General features: G+C 50.8%; 2 protein-coding genes across 2 annotated transcripts in view; one reads left to right on the top strand and one right to left on the bottom strand.

Moving 5' to 3' along the window:
- LOC128400475 (autophagy-related protein 16-like) overlaps positions 1–9,595 on the top strand; it is a 19,566-nt gene extending 9,971 nt beyond the window's left edge. Inside the window, exon 8 of the mRNA XM_053362683.1 lies at positions 9,517–9,595. Within this exon, the coding sequence (XP_053218658.1) occupies positions 9,517–9,582 (66 nt within the window). The 3' untranslated portion in view covers positions 9,583–9,595. The remainder of the gene's footprint in view (positions 1–9,516) is intronic.
- ARRB2 (arrestin beta 2) overlaps positions 1–20,937 on the bottom strand; it is a 23,024-nt gene extending 2,087 nt beyond the window's left edge. Inside the window, exons 1-13 of the mRNA XM_053362677.1 lie at positions 20,808–20,937; positions 18,208–18,238; positions 15,838–15,898; positions 14,561–14,605; positions 10,325–10,521; positions 9,830–9,889; positions 9,574–9,641; positions 8,776–8,911; positions 7,240–7,324; positions 6,987–7,059; positions 2,176–2,313; positions 952–1,035; positions 119–201 (exon numbers count right to left, since the gene is read on the bottom strand). Of these exons, the coding sequence (XP_053218652.1) occupies positions 119–201; positions 952–1,035; positions 2,176–2,313; positions 6,987–7,059; positions 7,240–7,324; positions 8,776–8,911; positions 9,574–9,641; positions 9,830–9,889; positions 10,325–10,521; positions 14,561–14,605; positions 15,838–15,898; positions 18,208–18,238; positions 20,808–20,830 (1,084 nt within the window). The 5' untranslated portion in view covers positions 20,831–20,937. The remainder of the gene's footprint in view (positions 1–118; positions 202–951; positions 1,036–2,175; positions 2,314–6,986; positions 7,060–7,239; positions 7,325–8,775; positions 8,912–9,573; positions 9,642–9,829; positions 9,890–10,324; positions 10,522–14,560; positions 14,606–15,837; positions 15,899–18,207; positions 18,239–20,807) is intronic.

The raw sequence follows: 20,937 nt of genomic DNA, 5'->3' as shown, positions 1-20,937 counted from the left end.
AGGCGTGAGGTTCCTCTTTCCACCCCGTGAAACTTCTCCCGCCCCCCCCCCCCCTTGATCAAGCGCAGCTGCCTGTGGGGTGGGAGGAGAGGGCAGGCACCCCGATTCAGAGACTTACCCAGCTGAGGCTGCAAGGAGGGCGAGGCCTGGTCGGGCGGCTTGGGGTGCATGAGGACGAAAGGCAGCTCCACAGAAACATCCCTGGGGGGCAGGAGAAGATCGTGAGAAGAGTCTGTGGCTGGATCAGGCCCAAGGGGGTCCATTTGGCCTGGCAGCCTGGCCTCAAAGGGCCAAATGCCCCGTAGGACCCGGAATGGAGGTAGACTGCCTCTGGCCTGGAAGCTCCATACGGACATATGAAATGGATGAGGCTGGTCCAGTGTCGTGGCTGAACAGGTGCCATATATATATATAGGTATTCATATTTAGTTATTTAATCATTTTGCATTTTGCTCATTGCATCTATACAACTCTTATTTTACTCGTACAGAGACTTCCCGACTTATCTTCCGTTGGCATCCTCCTTCAAATCCTTGGTTTGCTACAACTCCTTGGGGAGATTTTGCAGCCTGCATCTTTGTGAACCCCAAACATTGCACGATCCTTTTCGTTCTGTTCTTTTTAGGTCGATTGGAAACACACACACCCCTTTTTTTTTACTGTTTCGACTTGTCGACTGTAACTTCTGAAAAAACCCCAGAATCTCCACTTATCTGCAATGCCAAGTGCCTGTGATTTATTCTAGCCTCGGTATTTGTTTAAAAGTGGGCAAGAGCCGATGCAAAATCTAACCAAATTTAAATGCGCTTGGAGCGAACGCCCTTGTGCTTAACTCTGCTCCTAGAGAGCAGGAATCTCTCTTCCAAACATATCTTTGCAACAGATGGGTTGGGATTTTGGGGGGACACGGGACAACGAGAGAAGAGCAAGCCACCCGATGTTCGTACTTACCCTCCCCGGGACACCACCAGCTTGACCTTGACCCGGTAGGAGACCAGGATGCCCAGGACCTCCTTGTTGGCACCCTCCTTCACACTGCAATGCCAAGGAAAAAGAAATGGGGGGGGGGTCACTCTGACCTGGAAACACCCCACGGACCCCGCAAGGAACAAGGGCTACCCTTTTCCCCACGCTCACATTTTTTACCCCTTCTCACCATGCATGCATTCCTCCTGTGCCACATAATAAACCAGCGTTCTCCAAACTTTTTGGGGTCCCTTCCGCCCCCTCAGTGCCATGAACTCACCCCCAGTGGCCCCTCCCCTCCAAAAAGCATTGTTCAGAACAGCGGTTTTTTGCAGGACCCCCTAAAGAAGATTCAGAGCAGCAGCAGCAGCTAATGGCCAAATTGTTCAAAATCCATCTGAAACTAACTCTGTTTTTACTTCATAAAATTTATATGCTGCTTGATTGTAAGGGGAAACGCCTCAGAGAGGTTTACAAAAAGGATCAAACAATAAAATTGTCGCTAAAATTGCAAAACCACACTACAAGCACAATTTAAAACCGCAGCGGAATAGACTGAAACTTGTGCAAACTCGTCTCAACAGGCGCCAAAAAGAAGACAGTGAAGGCAACTGTGCGAGAGGATATCAAGAGGCAGGGGGTTCCAAAGTGCTGGTGCTGCCACTATTTATTATTAATAAAAATTATTAATTTTATTTATTTATTTATGCCCCGCCTTTTCCCCTGAAAGGACTTAAGGGCGGTCAAGTGATCTCACAGAGAAGCTGGTCCCAAGTTGTTAGAATCACAGCCTCGTCAAATTGGCAGGGATCCCAGCGGTCATCTAGTCCAACCCCCTTTTAAGGGCTTTATAGACTAAGAGTAACACCTGGAACTTGGCCCGGGGGCAAATGGGCAGCCAGCGCAAATCTCTGAGAAGCACAGGTGCTGTATGCCGACTGGGTCTCCCCTCCCGTCAGCAAGTGTGCTGCAGCACCATGCACCTTGGGCAGCCCCACAGAGAGCGCAATCAATCAAGGGTGAGCGGCTCTGCAGTGTCCTATATTCCCTGCCCCCTTGCCTCTTAACACCCCCCAGGACCCTCCTGCCCCCCCCCCCACCAGCGGTCTGCAACCCCGTTTGGTCCCTCTGCAATCCTAAGATTCCTGCACGGCGGGGGGTTGGACTGGATGACCCCTGGGGGTCCCGGTGTGGAATTGCTGGACTCACATGGTGGAGGAGGCCAGGTTGGTGTCTTCGTGCTTGAGCTTCCCGTCCAGCGCCAGGCCCCGCTTCTCCCGGTTGTTGCTCAGCAGCGGCGTCAGGGTGTAGACCTTGCAGAAGGTGGAGCTGGGCGCCACTTGGTCGCTGGCGGAGGAAGCCAGAGAGAGAGGCGTCAAGGTCCCTGCCGGCCCAGCGCGGCCCGCCTGCCAGGAACAGCGCAAGCTGCTTGGGAGTCAGGCTGCTTGTCAGCCCACACAATGCAGGATTATCTGCGCTGTCAGGCAGGACCCTCTTGGGGCTCAAACCTGGGAACGGCCTGCAAGGCAGCTGCTCTAACCACTGAGCCCCCATTGCAAGCAGGGCTGCAGGGGACAACGTCAGGCCAGGGCCAAAATAATAATAATAATTTATTATTTATACCCTGCCCATCTGGCTGAGCCCCCCAGCGACTCTGGGCAGCTCCCAATCGAGTGTTAAAAACAATACAGCATTAAATATTAAAAACTTCCCTGAACAGGGCTGCCTTCAGATGTCTTTTAAAAATAAGATAGCTGCTTATTTCCTTGACATCTGGTGGGAGGGTGTTCCACAGGGCAAGTGCCACCACCGAGAAGGCTCTCTGTCTGGTTGAGACTCCTGCATTGCAGCGGGTTGGGCTGGATGACCCTTGGGGGTCCCACCTGTTGAATGGTTTATTTAAATGTAAAGGTTCATCATTGTTGCACCCGATGTGTATGTCTTTAAGGGGCCAGAGCAAGGGCCAGAGTAAGATAACGAGACCCAGCTTTATAGCTGTGAAGCACAGCAGGTGCTGCTGAGTTGAATTTGATTAAGGTGTGTCAGCATTTGGGTGTAGTATATAAGGAGCAGCACCTAGCTCTCCCATTACCCTGGGGGATGGGTTGGTGGTTGGGTCTGGTTTGGTTGTTAATGTATTTAGTGTAAAAGGAGTTTTTGTTTTTCTTATTAAAACCTAGTTTAAGTTATTTTTGAGTCCTTTATTTTTTAATGCATGGTCTCCCCAGCAAGCTCTCTGCGCTACTAAACTGCAAACAGCCAACATCTTTGGTTATGGGCCCAGCTGCTGAGTGGATGACTGCATATTTTTGGACTCTGAGAAAGGTTTGAAAACTCCTTCTCCTGTTAGCGTAGTTCTGTGGGTCTGGAAGAGTTCCAGAATGGTTGACCGGGTTCCTGAAGCTGAGAAGGCTCTGTTCTTCCCACAGCTAACAGATGAGAACTATAGTTTATGGTCTTTTCGGGTGGAGGCGCTTTTGACCTCTAGAGAAGTATGGACCTATGTAACTGATGACCCTCCTGACCCTGTGACTAATGCTTGGTCGAAAGGAGATGCAAAAGCCAGGGCGATAATTAATTTGGCAGTCAGCGACCAGCAAGTAGTCTATATAAGAAATAAGAAAACTGCCAAAGAAATGTGGGACAGTCTTGCAGCAGTGCATGTTAGAAAAGAGTCAGCATCTGCATTGACGTTTTTCAAGCAGTTGTACCAGACGAAGTTGCAGCCTGGTGGTGATTTGGCAGCACACTTGAGACGTCTGGAGGCAATACGCGGCGAATTAATTCGAAGGGACATGGAGATACCTGATATTCAGTATGTTTTTATCATTCTTTGTTCCCTTAACGAGGACTTCGATGGTATAGCTAGCCAGATATCTGCCGTTCCACCAGCACAATTAACTGTGGAAGGGGTGACGGCAAGATTAATGGGCGAGTTGGACAGAAGGGAGGCTTGTGCCATAAGCACTCCTATTTCCAGAAGTAATGAGGAACGCCATATGCAAACTTGTGGTGATACAACTGCATTTAAAGCTGCAAAGCGTTGTTGGTTCTGCAATAAGCAAGGACATTTTGCAAAGGACTGCAGAGCCAAAAGAAAGCAAAGTACTCCTAAGCCTGTTTCTGTTCGTCAGTCACGGTTGTCATCTCAGCAGCCAACATCGCACCGTAAAGACAGAAACGAGCCGCGAGCTTTTCATGCTCGGACAACAGATCGTAAAAGAATTAAAGATGCCAAGTGGAAGTCTTTTATTATCGACTCAAGAGCATCTCAGCACGTTTGCAATGATCGAAGCTTGTTTATTTCTTTCGAAGAGGAAATTGGTAATGTACATTTAGCCAATTCACAAGTCTTGCAGTCGCTTGGCAGGGGTACTGTTAAACTTGACTCTTTAAACATTACAATAGCGAACTGCATTTACTGCCCGTCAGTGGACAATTTATTATCAGTAAGGTGTTTTGCTCGTCAAGGCATAACTGTGCGTTTCTTAAAGTCAATGTGTGAGTTTTTCGATGGGAACAAACGTCTATTATATGCCCGGGAATCTGATGGTTTATATAGACTGTATTTTCGCACCTACTCCCAAACGCCTATAAATTGCAGAGCAGCACAGTCAAGCCAGGGGTTGAGGAATGTAAGGCCTCATTCCGGGTGTGTCCATGAGGCACACAGAATTCTGGGACACCTGAATTTTGCTGATGTAATTAAGACAAGGAATATTGTTAATGGCCTCAACTTAAAACCATGTAAATTCTTTATGCAATGTCTATCCTGTTGCAAGAATAAGATTAAGGTTGCACGCAAGGGTAGGTGCTCAGATAGGAAAGTAACTGAGCCATTTGAGCGTGTACATTGTGATTTAGTTGGGCCACTCCCACCGTCATTAGGAGGTTCTAAGTACTGGCTCACTCTGATAGACCAGTATAGTAGATATTGTTGGACTTATGCAATAGTTGAGAAGTCCCAAGCATTTGAGAAGTACAAAGTTTTTTGCAACTGGGTAAAAACGCACTTTAACAAACCAATTAAGAACCTGTTTTCTGACCGGGGTGGGGAATTTGTTTCTGAGGATTTTGAGAAATTCCTGGAAGCGCAGGGGACTACTCATGAGTTATCTTGCCCCCGAAGTCCCTGGCAAAATGGGCTTGTTGAAGTTGTGCAGCGTGACCTACAGGCAGGGGTTAAAACGTATCTGCACGATGCTAATCTGCCCAAAGACTTTTGGGCTGAAGCGCTTAATGCATTTTGTTATGTTAGAAATCGCACTTATCATTCTGGTTTAGATGTCACCCCCTATGAGAAGCTGTTTAAAAAACGCCCTAATCTGAAATACCTACGCATTTGGGGTTCAGATGTAATTATGCATTATCCCGCTAAGCAGAAATTGGGTGAACGTAGTGTCCAGGGAAAATTAATGGGCTACCAGCAGGGGGCGTACAGAATTTACATACCAGCAACTGGCAAATTTCATATTACCAGAAGCATGATACAAACTGTAAATTGGAATGGAGTTGCTGTCTTCCAAGATACTGATGGTATAGATAATACTGAGGAAGAAGAGGAAGAAGCAGCAGCAGCAGGAAATGGTGCTTCTGAATTAATGGAAAAAGACAAAAAGCCTGTTGAATCTGATTTGTTTGATGATTTAAAGTTAAAGGGACCCGAGGGGAGGTTAGATTCTCTTGATTTTTCTGACCGTGAGCTTAGCCTACAGGCATCTCTTCAATCTGACAATGATTTACAACCTGAAACTAGTGGTTCACTTAGTCCCATTAAGTCTGAGGAGTCTGACTCTCCTTCTGGACTAAGACGTTCAGATAGAAAGAGGCAGAAGCCACAACATTTTGCAGATGAACATTTTAATACTGTGTATGCCAATAAGGCAGTTTTTGAGCCAAAAAGCTACAATGATGTTCAGAAATTACCTTAAACACACCAAACATTATAGGTTGCAGTTTACAACATGTATTGACAAAGGTTTTGAAATTTTCTGCGATGCATCTCATGCAGTGGAACAAAATAATTGCAGGGGTGTGTCTGGTATGGTGTTTTGTTATAACGGTTGTCCATTTGAATGGAAGTCCCAGACACAAACCATTATTTGTCTCTCCACAACAGAGAGTGAATTATGTGCATGCGTTCAGGCCACTCGTGATGTAGAATGGTATCTGCAAGTATTTGCAGACCTACAGATGCAAGTAACACTACCAATAAAAGTTTACCTTGATTCCCAGAGCGGACTTGCTATCCTGTGTTCAGAGACCAATACGCAGCGCACTAGAGTCTTAAGGTTACGCTTACAGTTTGTAAAGAAACTAATTGCTGACGAAATGATTGTATTTGAATATGTTCCAGGTGACAATCAAATTGCGGACATTTTTACTAAAGCACTTCCAAAGGTTACACATGAAAGACATGTACAAAATATGCTTTATGTTTTTGTTCCACAATGATGAACCGCAGGGGAAATGTTGAATGGTTTATTTAAATGTAAAGGTTCATCATTGTTGCACCTGATGTGTATGTCTTTAAGGGGCCAGAGCAAGGGCCAGAGTAAGATAACGAGACCCAGCTTTACAGCTGTGAAGCACAGCAGGTGCTGCTGAGTTGAATTTGATTAAGGTGTGTCAGCATTTGGGTGTAGTATATAAGGAGCAGCACCTAGCTCTCCCATTACCCTGGGGGATGGGTTGGTGGTTGGGTCTGGTTTGGTTGTTAATGTATTTAGTGTAAAAGGAGTTTTTGTTTTTCTTATTAAAACCTAGTTTAAGTTATTTTTGAGTCCTTTATTTTTTAATGCATGGTCTCCCCAGCAAGCTCTCTGCGCTACTAAACTGCAAACAGCCAACACCACCCAGTTCTGGGACCTACAGGACTCTCCATCGGAGGTTTTAAGCAGAGAAGGGAGTCCCAGGACATTTCCATGCTTGGGGAGACGATGAATTCAAGGCTGAGTTTTCCGAAATCACCCACCCCGCATCCCCTCGCCCCCACCCCAGTTCCCAGGCCGGAGACTTACTCCTGTTCGATTTGGGCCACGGGGCACTTGTACTGGGCTGTGCTGAAGAGGCAGATGTCCGCGTATTGCCGCACTGCGGGAGGGAGGAAAAGCGTCAGGAGACGTCCGGAGGAAGCCAGGTCAAGGGAGTGCCAAATGGGGGTGTCGGGGGGGGTCCTCAGCTGGCTGCTCGTCCCCCATGCACCCCCTTTTTTCCAAACCAGCAGAACCCCCCAAAATGTTCCCCCCAGCTCCGCAGACCCCCCTTTCCTACCGGACACCTTGACTTTCTTGACACTTTTGCTGGAGTTGTTTGTGACGTGAACGTTGACGCTGATGGGCTCTCCGTGATAGTAAAGCTGGAGGGGGGGGGAGAGAAGGGGGGGTCAGGATACCTGGCCAAGGAAGACACGGCTGACCCTCCCAAGACCCCCTGGGACCTGGCGCCTCTCTCTTGCAACGCCCCCCCCAAGCGGCACCGTCCCCCCAATTCATAGCGGGGAGCATCCACCATGAAGCTGGTGCCCTCAGAAGGACAGGGAACCTGCAACCATTGCTGCCAAGAGTCCCACATTCGCAAGAGATCTGTCTTTGGAACTCACTGCCTCTTGACGCCTTTTTTCAGAGCCTCCTAAAAGCTAAAATACTCAGGGGAAAATATTCTCTTGAACTACTAGACGCCTATTGTATGGAACTTGACAGTCGGAAAACAGATACTTGGTTTGGATACGTATAGTGATATTTGGAATGAGTTTGCAAAGAATGTATTAGGTTTTGAATAACTGCACTTGTACAGTGAGGGGGCAAGTATTTGATCCCCTGCTAAATTTGCCAATTTGCCCTCTGATGAAGAAATGACCAGCCCATAATTTTAATGGTAGGGTGTTCATCAATCTCTGACTTTTGTCTTCTGGGTTTCCGGGGTTTTTCCTGTTGTTATTCTGTCTCTCACAGCTACAATTAACCTACCATTAAAATTATGGATGTGTCATTTCTTCGTCAGAGGGCAAACGGGTAAATTTAGCAGGGGATCAAATACTTTCCCCCCTCACCGTATCAGGGATACAACATCATTTATTTCAATGTATGGAAATGTACTGATTTTATTTCTGCATCCTCTTTCTCCCGTATTTCCTTTTTCTCTTTTCTTTTATAAATAAAATTGCTCTAAAATAATAGTAATAATAGCACATTACAGTGGTACCTCTGGTTACGTACTTAATTCGTTCCGGAAGTCCGTACTTAACCTGAAACTGTTCTTAACCTGAAGCACCACTTTAGCTAATGGGGCCTCCTGCTGCTGCCGGAGCACGATTTCTGTTCTCATCCTGAAGCAAAGTTCTTAACCTGAGGTACTATTTATGGGTTAGCGGGGTCTGTAACCTGAAGCGTATGTAACCCGAGGTACCACTGTATTTCTATGCCGCTCTGGGTGGCTTCCAGCAAATTTAAATAATCAAAATTATCAACCATTTTAAAAAGCGTTGATTTGCGCAGACCAGCCTGGTGTGTGTTTTAATCTGCTTTCAGGGCCTTTCCCCTCATTGCAGCAACTTGCAGGTGTGGCATTGTGGGGAAGGGGCAGCTATTGCTGGGGGTGGGGGAGACTGGGACTAGACGGGGGCTGCTTTGAAGAAGGCCGGGCGCCAAGGGATTCTCGAGCTGCGGTTCGCACCTTGCAGGGCGTTGAGCTACGACTCCCAGATTCCTGACTGGTGGTGGGGATCCACAGGGTCTCCATCAGAAGCATGTTTCACACCCACCCCGCAAATGCACCTATGTGCATCACAACGCCCCCCCCCCATAATACCTCCTTGTCAAGCGAAGCCTCAAGGTGCAAGGAGCGGTCGGACATGAGGAAGTGGCGTGTGGTCTCGGCCATGGGCTGGGGGCCGGGCTTCTCCGGGGCATATTGCACTTTCCGGATGACCAGGCGGACGGAATTCCTGTGGGTCAGGGAGGGGGGCAAGAAGGGAGAGCGGTTGAAAGAGGAGGGGGCTGCGGCCCAGGACGCCTGGGTTCTCCCCAAGGCAAGTGAGGAGGGGGCAGTTCAAAGCCCGATTAATCAGTTGCACGACCAGAAGCCCCCCTTTAGGAATCTCAAGCAGGCTCTCTTCCCCATTGCAACCCTGCGAGGTGGGCAAGTCTGAGAGAAGGGGGTCAGGATAATGGGCAGTATAGAAATCGAGCAAAGAAATAAATAGCAAAGAATTAAATACGGAGTTGGGCCGAACGCTTCTCCCTTCTACGACAAAGGTATTTTCTGGCCTGAACTGGATGTGGTGCCAGGGATCCGAACCCGGAGCCCGCCATGGGCAAAGCAGGCGGAAAAGGGGGCAAGGGGCTTCACAGGAAGCGACACAGCCTTGGCCACCGGCCCCACAGCCTTCCCTGATCAACCGCAGTTCCTGCATTGAAGGGGGTTGGGCTGGATGACCCCTGGGGGTCCCCTTGTAACTCTTCCATTCTAGGAAACTCCCAGAGGTTTGGCAGGGAAGACTGGGCCACGTAACACCCAAAATAACATTAAATCTGTGGGGTTTTCTTACAGTTTCTCAGCCAAAGGATTTGTTTGCCTGTGAAGAACAGCCCTGCAAAGCTGGCTCACCTTTTGTGAATCTTCTCATCTTGAATTTTGGCACAAAAAGCCCGGATCTCAAAATCGACGCCGCAAGCCTGGAGGAGGGGGAAAACAGGGGGGGTCCCTTAGTGACACTGGTGGTCCTGTCTCCCCCCCCCAGCTGCCCCATAAGCAGCCTCTGCCCCATATGCTGCTTTCAGGGCAGAATCCACACAGTCCCATCCTTTTCTTCCCCCCGAACCCCCAAAATCTGCCCCCCACCCCTTCAGAAACCCCCTCCTACTTTTCCTGTGTCCTCTGGACCCGGCTGCAGCGTCACAGAGCAGGGCAGGTTCTGTGGGATCTGTGGGGCGCAGAAAGAAAAAGAGCAGTGCAAAAGCTTCCCCCCTCGACTCCAACTTTGGGGTCACCAACATGGCCCCCACCCGAAGGACTTCTCCTCCCGAGTCCCTGCCCCCTCCCCCGCTTTCCTCCCTTGCCACTTTCTCCACCCCATGTGCAGAGACCAGAAACCGAGGTAACAGCCCTGCGGAACTCCCTGCCACTGGAAATGCAGCAGGCGCCTTCCACGCCAACTTTCAAAGCCGGGGGTTGGGCTAGATGTCCCTTGGGTTCCCCTCCAACCGAAAGCCCTTTGATTCTGTGACAGGGGAGGGAAAGGAAATCATAGAGCCACGGAACTGCAGAGAGTTGGAAGGGGGGACCCCCCAAAGGGCATCTAGCCCAACCCCCTGCAATGCAGGCTGCAAAGGCTGAGTGGGCTTGGTCCCTCTCTTACTATGAAGCTGAAGGGGTGGGCGTTGGCCCCCAGTTTCCGCAGCAGCCGCTCCTGCAGGCGGGTGAGGGGCTCGGCGGTCTCCTCGGGGGGCGGGAAGGCCTGCCAGGAGGCCAGGAAGAGGTCCTTGCGGAATGAGAGGCCCAGGACGTCCAGGTCCTCGCGGCCGTAGCGGAAGGCGCAGGTCAGCGTCACAAAGACTGCGGGGGAAGAAGGGGGACAGGGTCAGGCCCCCCGAAATCCCACAGCGCAGGAGCCAAAGGGGAGGGCAAGCGCAGAAAAGGGGACCGGGAAACAGGAAACTGTTCTCCCCCCCCCCAAGATGCAACCCAGGCATTTAGGATTTTGCGGTTTTGCAGAAAGCAAGTCCTTCGCCACTTCTGCTTGGTGGCGGAAATGGGGGGGCGATTCCGCCGTGACCAACGTAACATCTGCAAGCTCCCCGGCACGTAATGTTTTGGTTTCTTCCAAGCTTGTGTTTTTTTGAACTCCAGCGGACCTCTTTGCGTGCCCACGGACTTCTCTGCAAAGATTACTGAGAATCTGTCGTTTAACTGCTTTTCTTGCAATTAAAAGGTGTGTTTGACAAGGTGTGACTGTGACAAAGGTTCTGCAACCTCAAGAATTTACCTGTAACTTGGATAATGGTTTTCTCTAAGAGATTGATTGATTGATTTTTTCCACCATATGTTCCAAACTTCCTGAGAGCTATCAGATGCCCGACGCTGATACTATGGTCCAGATTGCAGGTCTAATGCTTATTAAATTCTCAGGGAAGGAATTATGCTGGTCCTAAAAGGAGGTTTCAATTGACACACCCTCTTCTTCTAAGTTGTCTGCTGTGACGTTACGTTGGTCACAAGAAATGCTGAATGTACGAAACCTTTCAGGTAACATCTCACCCCGTGACCTTAATGCTAAGAACCTCAAAGAAGAGGGGGAAACTGTACCTTTTCCTTTTCCTTTGCTATGGGGAGGGGGAGGTGTGCGTGACCAACGTAACATGCTCAAGGAACGCAATTTTCCTTGCCTTCCAGTCATCTGATCTCCACCCCTAACATGGCACTTCTTATCAGTTCCCCCGAGGAGGAAGCAAAACTATCAGTACAATCCAGGGTCGTTAACCTACTGTCTGTTTCCTCTGGCGAGGTCTTGGGCGGAAATTAGAGAATTAGAGAAATTCTGAGTCATCTTCCTTTCACACTCCCAGCTGCTCTAATCTTGCGCAGAGTGACTGATAATCAAACTGTGAACTGAATTATCTTCAGGATAGTATAGAGACCACTTGTGAACACGAAAAATGGGTTTGTAGGTTGACCGTTTCCCCACAGAATTTCCCACATAAGTTTCCTCTGCTGCCCCCGCCCTCCTCAAATGATCAGACACTGAGCAATTTGGAGCATCTGAAGGACTGGAGACTGGAAAACCAGGCACAGGGCCTTCTCGGGACTGGCACCCTTCAAATGTCCAGGAAATAAACAACTATCTGACTTTTAGAAGACATCTGAAGGCAGCCCTGTTTAGGGAAGTTTTTAATGTCTGATGTTTTATCGCATTATTATTATTATTATTATTATTATTATTATCATCACTAATTCTGTTGGGAGCCACCCAGAGTGGCTGGGGAAACCCAGCCAGAAGGGCGGGTATAAATAATAAATTATTATTATATATTATTATTATAAAAAGAGAGAGAGAGAGACTCATTTCCAGGCATAAATGTAAAGTTTACACCTGCTTTTACTTCCCGGATTAGCCCTGCTGGGCTCCCATCAAGCCCCAAACAGCTGCCAAATTCACTGGCGTCAGGAGCAGGGAAAATCTCTTCTCCGAGAGCAGGAGAACAATACTTCTGTTCTCTAGGCTGCCGGTTTTAACTTTTTCTCTCTGAAAAGGCTTCCCTGAGCTTGGCGGGGAGCGTGGAAATTAGACAAATCTTCACCCACTTGAATACCATCTTCAGACGGCACAATTGGGATTTTGGGAATTCAAAGGGCCTTGCGTGCAAAAACGACTTAAAATGGCACAGACGGGTCTCCTGCAACTATCTCTCTGTAGAAATTAATGTAGCAGAACTGTGGAACTGCCTGCCTATTGATATTGGCCTTCAGCTGAAAACTTTCTGGCACCCAATAAAAGCAGTTTCGTTTAGAAAGTCGACGCAAGTTTTAACCTGCATCCAGACTTTTGCCATTTCGACATTTCAAATGTTTTAAATTATTGCTGTTAATTTTTCCCATCGATAATTTATTTTCAGAGGATAATATTCTCTGGAACGACATACCTACTATATGAGATTTGGCAACGTGATTAGATTTTCTGTGCCCTTACTAGGGCCGAAAGACGGATCTTGATGCATTGTGAAGATGTAAGCCGGCCAGATGGGCAAGGTATGAATAATAAAATTATGATCGTTATCATTAATGTATGGCTCCAATTAATCAATAGATTGAAGATCTGACCATCCCTGCCGTCAATGAGCAGATTGCTTAGAGATGAGATTTGGTACTCTTTTGTAAAAATACAGTAGGTTAAAAAGTGTATTAGAAATAACTGTTTGGATAACATCTCTATTAGGTAAGTATATATGTAATTGTTAACTGATATAGTGATATACCGCACCCTGAAATAAATAATAACAAGTTATTTTCCATTTTTGTTTTTGTAAACCGCTTTGAGTTTCTTTTTCTACACACAAGCAGGTCCCAGAGTACTGTTGTGGTGCAGCAGTTGGGGCATTGGGACTGGGACCTGGGAGAGACGTGGGTTCAAATCCTCCCACCTGGTCACAAATGAAGCTCCCTGGGCGGGAGAGGCGACAGGGGAGGCGGCCTCTGAGCTGGCCTCCCTCACAGAGCTGTCGTGGGGATTCCCTGAGGACTAGGACCTGGGAGGAACCAGGGTTCAAATCCCCACTCGGCTTGCTGGCTGTGACTTCAATAAATAATAATAATAAATTTTTATTTGTATCCCATCCTCCCCAGCCAAAGCTGGGCTCAAAGCGGCTAAGAACAAGTAAAAATGAGGATTGGTTTGAGAAGATACTGAATTATTTGGGTAGGTCTGAACAATTTGGGGCAATTAAAATGTTAAACGTTAAATAAACCTTGTGGAGCGAGGAGTGTTAAGGTATATAGAAGTGTACATATGGTTGATTTGAATATGCTAGTATTGAATCTTACTGAATATGTATATTATTGAATATGCATATTATTGAATATTGTATACCCAATGCATCAGAGGCCTGGGGGATTTCACTGTTTGTGTTTTGGTGGTTGGTAAAAAATAATTTTTTTAAATAAATATTTTTTTAAAAAACCAAGTAAAAATAGCACAGGGTACATAAAACCACACAGTCAATTAATTGCAATACATTCTAAAATCAGTTCAGAATCAAATTACAGTGGTACCTCGGGTTAAGTACTTAATTCATTCCGGAGGTCCGTTCTTAACCTGAAACTGTTCTTAACCTGAGGTACCACTTTAGGTAATGGGGCCTCTCGCTGCCGCCGCTGTGCAATTTCTGTTCTCATCCTGAAGCAAAGTTCTTAACCTGAAGCACTATTTCTGGGTTAGCGGAGTCTGTAACCTGAAGTGAATGTAACCTGAAGCGTATGTAACCTGAGGTACCACTGTAATGGCAACCATTGGGCTAGAGTTCTGAGGATTACCAAAGGCCAAAGGCCTGGTGGAACAGCTCTGTCTTGCAGGCCCTGCAGAAAGATGTCAAGTCCCGCAGGGCCCTAGTCTCTTGGCACAGAGCCTTCCACCAGATCGGGGCCACGGCCGAAAAGGCCCTGGCTCTGGTTGAGGCCAGTCTGACCTCCCTATGGCCCGGGACCTCCAAGATGTTTTTGTTTGAAGACCATAAGGTCCTCCGTGGGACATACCAGGAGAGGCAGTCCCGTAGGTACGAGGGTCCTAGGCCATATAGGGCTTTAAAGGTTAAGACCAGCACCTTAAACCTGACCCTGGACCACCGGGAGCAAGTGGAGACCTAGCCTACCTAGGACTGGATGGTGGGGGAGACAGAACCTCACAAGTCACCTTGAGCTCCTTGGAGGAAAAGGTGAGATTCCTGCCTTGAAGGGGGCTGGAGTAGATGACCCCTGGGAGGCCCTTCCAACTCCACAATTCTCTGATTCTACAAAATGCACAATAAATAAATAAAGGCAGACAAGTAGAAATCAGTGTCCCCCAAATTCAAGCACCTGCCCCTCTCCTTGCCCCCCGACTTACCCTTCCGGTCCTTGAGGTATTCGGGGTCCACCAGAACGACACCATCTAAGGGGGCAGAAAGGAAACAGAGGGGGTGAGGGGGGGCTTGCAAACCTCCATGCGCAGAGTATTAACTCATTCCTGTTACTCTTCTTCCTTATTGATAAGTTTATTGTTTATATTGGGGGTGTTTTAAAAATAAAGCAGTGTATAAATTTCATGGAATAAACAAAATGAAACCAATAAAGTTAAGATACAAAAAGCTAAAAGCTGATTAATACCCTATGCAATTTTCAATGTGTTTGTGGGGCAGGTATTGTTTTGTTTCTGTATTCGTTTCAAAGCACATTTGGGGTTTTGGTCTTGTGATTTTGTGCTGCGAACTGCGCTAAGATCTACAGGTGAAGGGCGGTATCCGAATTTATTAAGGTATACCTCTATGATCGACTATAATAAATAATAATAATAAATTTTATTTATATCCCGCCCTCCCCAGCTGAAGCCGGGCTCAGGGCGGCTAACAACAATAAAACAGTACAAAAATACAACACAAACAACACTCTAAAATCATTCATTATAAAATTAATTAAATTCAAGCCACTGGCCACCATTGGGCCAGAGCTCCGCAAAGATTGCCGAAAGAGGGAGTCAGGCTGTGCCCTGGCCAAAGGCCTGGCGGAACAGCTCTGTCTTGCAGGCCCTGCGGAAAGATGTCAAGTCCCGCAGGGCCCTAGTCTCTTGGGACAGAGTGTTCCAAAAGGAGCCACAGCCGAAAAAGCCCTGGCTCTAGTTGAGGCCAGCCTAACTTCTCTGTGGCCTGGGACCTTCAAGATGTTTTTATTTGAAGACCGTAAGTTTCTCTGTGGGACATACCAGGAGAGGCGGTCCCGTAGAAAAATGTAACCAAACTCTACCAGAACTGCAAGAATATTTGAAAGCCATGCCTATTAAAATATGGTTACATGTAATTAAAAACAGCAGCAGCACAGCGCTATTAAAGCCCTTTGCTTTAAAAAAGACCCGGGTTCAAATGCTCCGACTTGGAAGCCGTGACCCCCCACCCCCAGGGACCAGGCGTTGCCTTCCTGCAGTCTTGAGCTCCTTGCAGGAAAATAAAGTGGTCTAAAAGTGCAGTTTTTAAAAAGGCAATGTCCCCTGAATGGAGCCGGGGGGGGGGGGAGATGACTTTGATGGACCCCAAATAAATTGGAAGAGCCCACCCCATAACTCACTTTCCTCTTCTCCCCCCTTGCACCCCCGACTGCCCCAGGGGCTCTCCCCCCCCTGCCCCTACTCACCTACGGGGTCCACTCTGTCCAGGTGGTCCACAAAGTCCCTCTTGCCCAGGTAGACGGTGAGCTGGAGGGAGGAGAGGCAGACCCCCGTTAGGTGGAGATGAGAGGGGACACCCCCTCCGGGGGGGGCATCTCTAGGGAAACAGCCCCTCCCCCCAATCCAACATGGCAGGGGGTGGGCTAGATGGCCCTCGGGAGCCCCGCCTGACGCTACAATTCCCGGATTCCCTGGGGATTTTTCAGCAGAGGTCGGGGGGGGCATCTGTCAGGGGTCCTTGGTTGCGGCTCCTGCATGCCAGGGGGTCGGGCTGCGTCACACTTGGGGGGCCCTTCCAAACCTATGGCTCTCCGATTCTGTATCGGTGGCCCAGATAAGGGTCATAGGACACTGGAAATACCCCAAATCTTGTGAAATCAAGTGTCTGCCCCCCCTCACGCAGCCAAGGCCCCTTGTCTTCTCCTCACACCCCCCAGACCTGGAACTGGCCCCACTTAAGCTCACTTCCAGCCCCACCCTCCTCCTCCCAGACCAAAATCCATAACCTGCAAGTGGCTTTTGGGGGAGGGAGCTCCAATGAAGGACCCCCCCATCGCCTTCCGCCAAAGAGCCCCACCTGGCTGCTGAGCTGCTTCCGATAAACCTGCACCCCCCGAGGAGGCACCTCGCACCAGATCCGGTCCAGCTCCAGGGGCTCCATCCTGCCCTCCCAGCTGCCCCCCCTTCACTCCCCCCCAGCCCCAAACGCTGTTTGGCCTGCAGCGCTTTCTGGCTGCCCTACCCTGCCAGGAGTCTGCGTTGTGGGTTGCCCCCCAGGGAGGGAGGGAGGGAGGGGGCAGCATCGCCACGGAGACGCCGGGAGTCAACAAAGCGCGTTGGAGGCTTGGGAGGGACCCCAGGGGACATCTAGCCCAACCCCCTGAAACGCTGCAAGAACAGCCAGAGGATCCCTGGTAGGGGGCAGCCGGGCCTCTGCTTAAGCACCTGCGAAGAAGAGATCCCCCAGCGGTCATCTAGCCCAACCCCCTAATAAACCGGGAGAGAGAAAGGGGGCAATAAGGGGGGGGGGAGAGAGAAAGAGAGATAGAGATAGATAGATAGAGAGAGAAAGGAAGGAAGGAAGGAAGGAAATAAATATATGTTTGCCTGCCTCCATCCTTGCCTCTCAGCTGCCTTGCCCAAGATTCAGGATTCCAGGCACAGGGCTGGCAGCCACACGCACCAGGTTCCTCGCTGCCCCCACCCCAAACAAAAGCCCCCCCCTGCACCAACCGTGGTTTTCTCAACCCCTCAAGACCACCACCCCGTAACCAGCTCAAAAATTGAATTTTCCAGTTCATCACCTCCGCGCCCTCCCTGCAAAGCGCGGGAGCCCAACTCTTCTCCTTCAGCCCCCCTGTGAAGCCAGCCCCCCCAATCTGCACCTCTCCCCCCCTCTTCCCACACCCCATCAGCAAGAAAAGAGATCTCTTTTGGTGGGGGTGAGGGGGGGATGTTCTTGTGCAACTAAGTTTATAAAATCAATTTATGAAGAATGCAAAATTAAGCATGGTATTGAAAACTAGGCAGAGAAAAGTTCCCCTCTGTCCCATAACACTTGTGGACATGCAACAAAGCTGAATGTTGGAAGACGCAGGAGAGAGAAAAGTCCTTCTCCATTCAGAGTTGAACTGCGGAACTCCCTGCCACAGGAGGAAGCAATGGCCCACCAACCTGGATGAATTTTAAAAAATCATGGAGGAGGCTAGCGGATGGACATCAAACGCAATGGAATATGCAAAAGCTCTGCTTTCGGAGGCAGCAAACTGGAAACCCCAAGAGGGGAGAAGCTGCTCCCAAACTCAGATCCTGGATGTGTGGGTTTTGCATCTGGTTGGCCACTGCGAGAAGAGGATGCTGGGCTGGGAGGGCCTGATCCACCTAACGCAAGAGATCCTCTTTGCTGGACGTGGTGGGGAGAGGGAAGCGAGGGGGGGTGTTTCTTGGGCGACTGACAGGTGGGGGGGAGAAGCAGAGTGCAATTCAGAAGGGAGAAAGAGAGAGGCAGCGGCAGGCGGGACTCAGTTCCTGGTTTGAGAGTCGCGCTTGCCTGTTGGGGAGGAAGGAAGCTGGGAGGGGGAGGGCGGCTGACAGGAAACCCACAAAGAGAGAGATGGCGAGGGGGGGGGGAAGAGGAGGCCACATGAATAAACTGTTAAACGTGCCTTTTTGGCCCAGGCACCAAGCTCAGAGGGGAGGATTTGGGCTTGGCTGGATTTTGCGGGAAATGCTACTGCTATTATTTTTATTATTATTATTATTATTATTTGTACAGCACCCTTCGGACTGGGAAGGGGGTGTTTGGAGGAGACGCCGGGTGAAAGGGGGTCACTTACTTTGCAATTGGGGCTGGACTTCTTGAAAACCCTGTTTTCAACAGAAGAGGGAGAAAGAGGACAAGGCAGTTAGGATAAGTGGGGCCCGTGCAGCATCTCCCCCCACCCTACAAGTGGGACACCCCCCCCAAAAAGAAACACCGTCCCTCCCCCCACCCCCTTCTCCTCTCCCCACCATTAAATTATCCAATGCTCCAATGCTCAGGCCGGCTCCTTTTCTCCCCCAGGAACAGAAATCCACCACCAGCAGGGCTTAGTACAATGTGTTGCCGTGGGAACCGCATCAGGACCAGGTGCCTGAGGGTTGCCGCAGCAACGGGAGCAGCTGTCACCCTGTTGTCAAGGGGTTGGGTGGGGAGGGCAAACTCCGCTGGGGAACCTCTTTTCCAGCCTGGGCATAGCAGGAGGGGGCGGGGTCCAGCCCAGCAGAGACAGAGGCTGTCGCTGGGGATCCCGCCAGCTCTGTTCTGCCCACACGGGCTGGCAGCTGCTGCTCTCTGGACGGACCCAGGCCAGGAGTCTCCCCCAGCCTGGAAATGGCATCTGCAGGATTTGAACCTGGAGCCACTGATCTCACAAATCGCAGCCCCCATAAGCCCCATCTGAAAAAGGAATAATAATAAACCAGCCGTCTCTTTCCTTGCCCCCCCAATCCAAACTTTTGGCACAAGCGCTCTGAGACCTTAAAAGGAACTGGATGGGGATGCAGGAGAATTTCAGAACACGCTGCACTTCTTCCAAATATCCTGTTCTCCTGGGGGGGGCTCTTGCCCCAAAGGGGGAGAGAAAAGGGGTGAGAAAAGGCTCTCAGGACCCCTCCCCCCACAGAACCGTCTCCTCAGAAAAGGCCAATGTTTCTACCTCGGAATCTAGACTTGGAAGGGACCCTGTGGGGTCATCCAGCCTCACCCCGTGCAATGCCTTGCCCAACGAGAGACTCAAACTCACAACCCTGAGACGAAGAGATCTACTGCCTGGGCTCTCCTTCACTGGAATTTTGTAAGCAGAGGTGGGGCAGCCGCCTGCCGCGGATCCCTGCCCTGCAAGGCGTTGGGGGCGCCTTCCAGCTCTGCAGCTACAGGGCTCCCCCTTATAAACCCCACTCACACCTCCCTCCCTGCCCTATGGAAGCCCAATGGAGGATTCATCAGGGCAGGAAAACCGGGGAGGCAGAGAGACCTGCCATCTGCCCCTCCTTTCTCACAAGTTCAAGGGGGGCTGGCCATCACCGCAGGGAGCGGCGCTGCATCCTATTGCATGTTGGTGCAGAAACCTCTAAGGGGGGGGGCCTGGCAGAGCGGAAGAAGAGCTGTCCAGAGGGACGGTGGGTGCGGAGCAGAAAAAGTTATTTACACCCTCTTCCAAATGTCACCCTGCAGATGACTTCCTGTTTTTGTGCAGAGATGGGGAGGCAAGAAACCGCTTCCTTATAAATGGGCTGTTTTCGTTCTCCCCCCCCCCCCCGTCCCTCAGCGCAGCGCTGGAAAATCATCCCCTGGGGGGCTTTGTGTCTGGAAGCGAGTTGAGGGAAGCAGGCACAGTGGGTAGAGTTCAGACCTGGGTTTGATTACCGCCCACCACCCAAGGAGCCTGGGGTGCTGCGCCCTCCTTGCAGGGCTGCCGTGGGGCTGGAATGGGGGCGAGGGCCCTGGAGGGAGCCGGGTTCCAATCCTCCCCACTTGGCCATCACGAAGGGGGCAGCCAGTGTCTGCTTCTGGGCCTCGCAGGGCTCTTGTGGGAGTTGAAGGAGTACCTTCAGCTGCCAGCGCAGGGGATGAATGCAACTGATCAACGGGAATAACCGCCCTGGCCGGGTCGGCCCCCTCTCAGCTCCGGGTCCAGAGTGTGCCTGTGTGTTTGTGTGTGTTGTGTGTACACAGGCGGACGTGGCCGGCCCTCCCTCTCCCCCCACAGCATCTGGGGCTCTGGTGCCAACTGCCGCCTGGCTCCGGGAAGAGGTTAATAGCCAACTAATAAAAGTAAATAACGGAGGGGAGAGAGAGAGGGAGAAGTAACTTCTCTTTTCTGCCCCACCCAAGGCAAAGCGGGGGGAGAAAGGACACCCCCTCAAGAAGCAATGGGGAGAGACATGCCAGCTGGCAGGAGTCTGGGCGGGGAAGGGGGTCCCCCCCCGGGGAAATGGCAGGAAAGCCTTCGGGTGCTGGGGCAGCTGCCAGCCCCCCCCCGCCTGGCCCCCTCATGCCTCCTCGCTCTGGCACGGCGGGCCCCGGGGCCGCCCCAGAAAAGATCCCCCCGCCCTTCTGCGCAAGCTGGGACCCGGACGCCTGGGTCCTCGCTGGGAGCAGGGGCTCCAGCCAGCGGCCAGGACACCTGGGTTCTCCAGAGGGGTGGGGTGGGGGAGAAGTCTGGAAGAGGCGCTCGGACGCCTGGGTCCCCCAGAGTGGGGACGCTTTGGTCAGGGGGCGGAGAGGGGCGCCCGAGTCCCGGGGAGTCTGGGACCACTGGCCCCTCCTGGGGGGCCTCGGACTCCTGGGTCCCTTGGCGGGGAGGGGGCGCAGCGGGGGCTGCTGGGTTCCCTCCCGAGCAGGCGCTGCGTGCGGGGGGGCGGGGGGCGCCCGGACGCCTGGGTCCCTTCCTACCTGGTTCCCGCCTTCTCCCCCATGCCGCCGCCCGCGCTCGCCTTCCTCCTCCTCCTCCTCCTCCTCCTCCTCTAGTGCTCCGGCCCCGAGTCCGGGCTGCAGGGCGGAGCGGACCACAGTGAAGCCATGG

The sequence above is a fragment of the Podarcis raffonei genome, chromosome 13, assembly GCF_027172205.1.
Source record: "Podarcis raffonei isolate rPodRaf1 chromosome 13, rPodRaf1.pri, whole genome shotgun sequence".
Taxonomy (NCBI): domain Eukaryota; kingdom Metazoa; phylum Chordata; class Lepidosauria; order Squamata; family Lacertidae; genus Podarcis; species Podarcis raffonei.
This window is presented reverse-complemented; position numbering and strand designations above follow the sequence as displayed.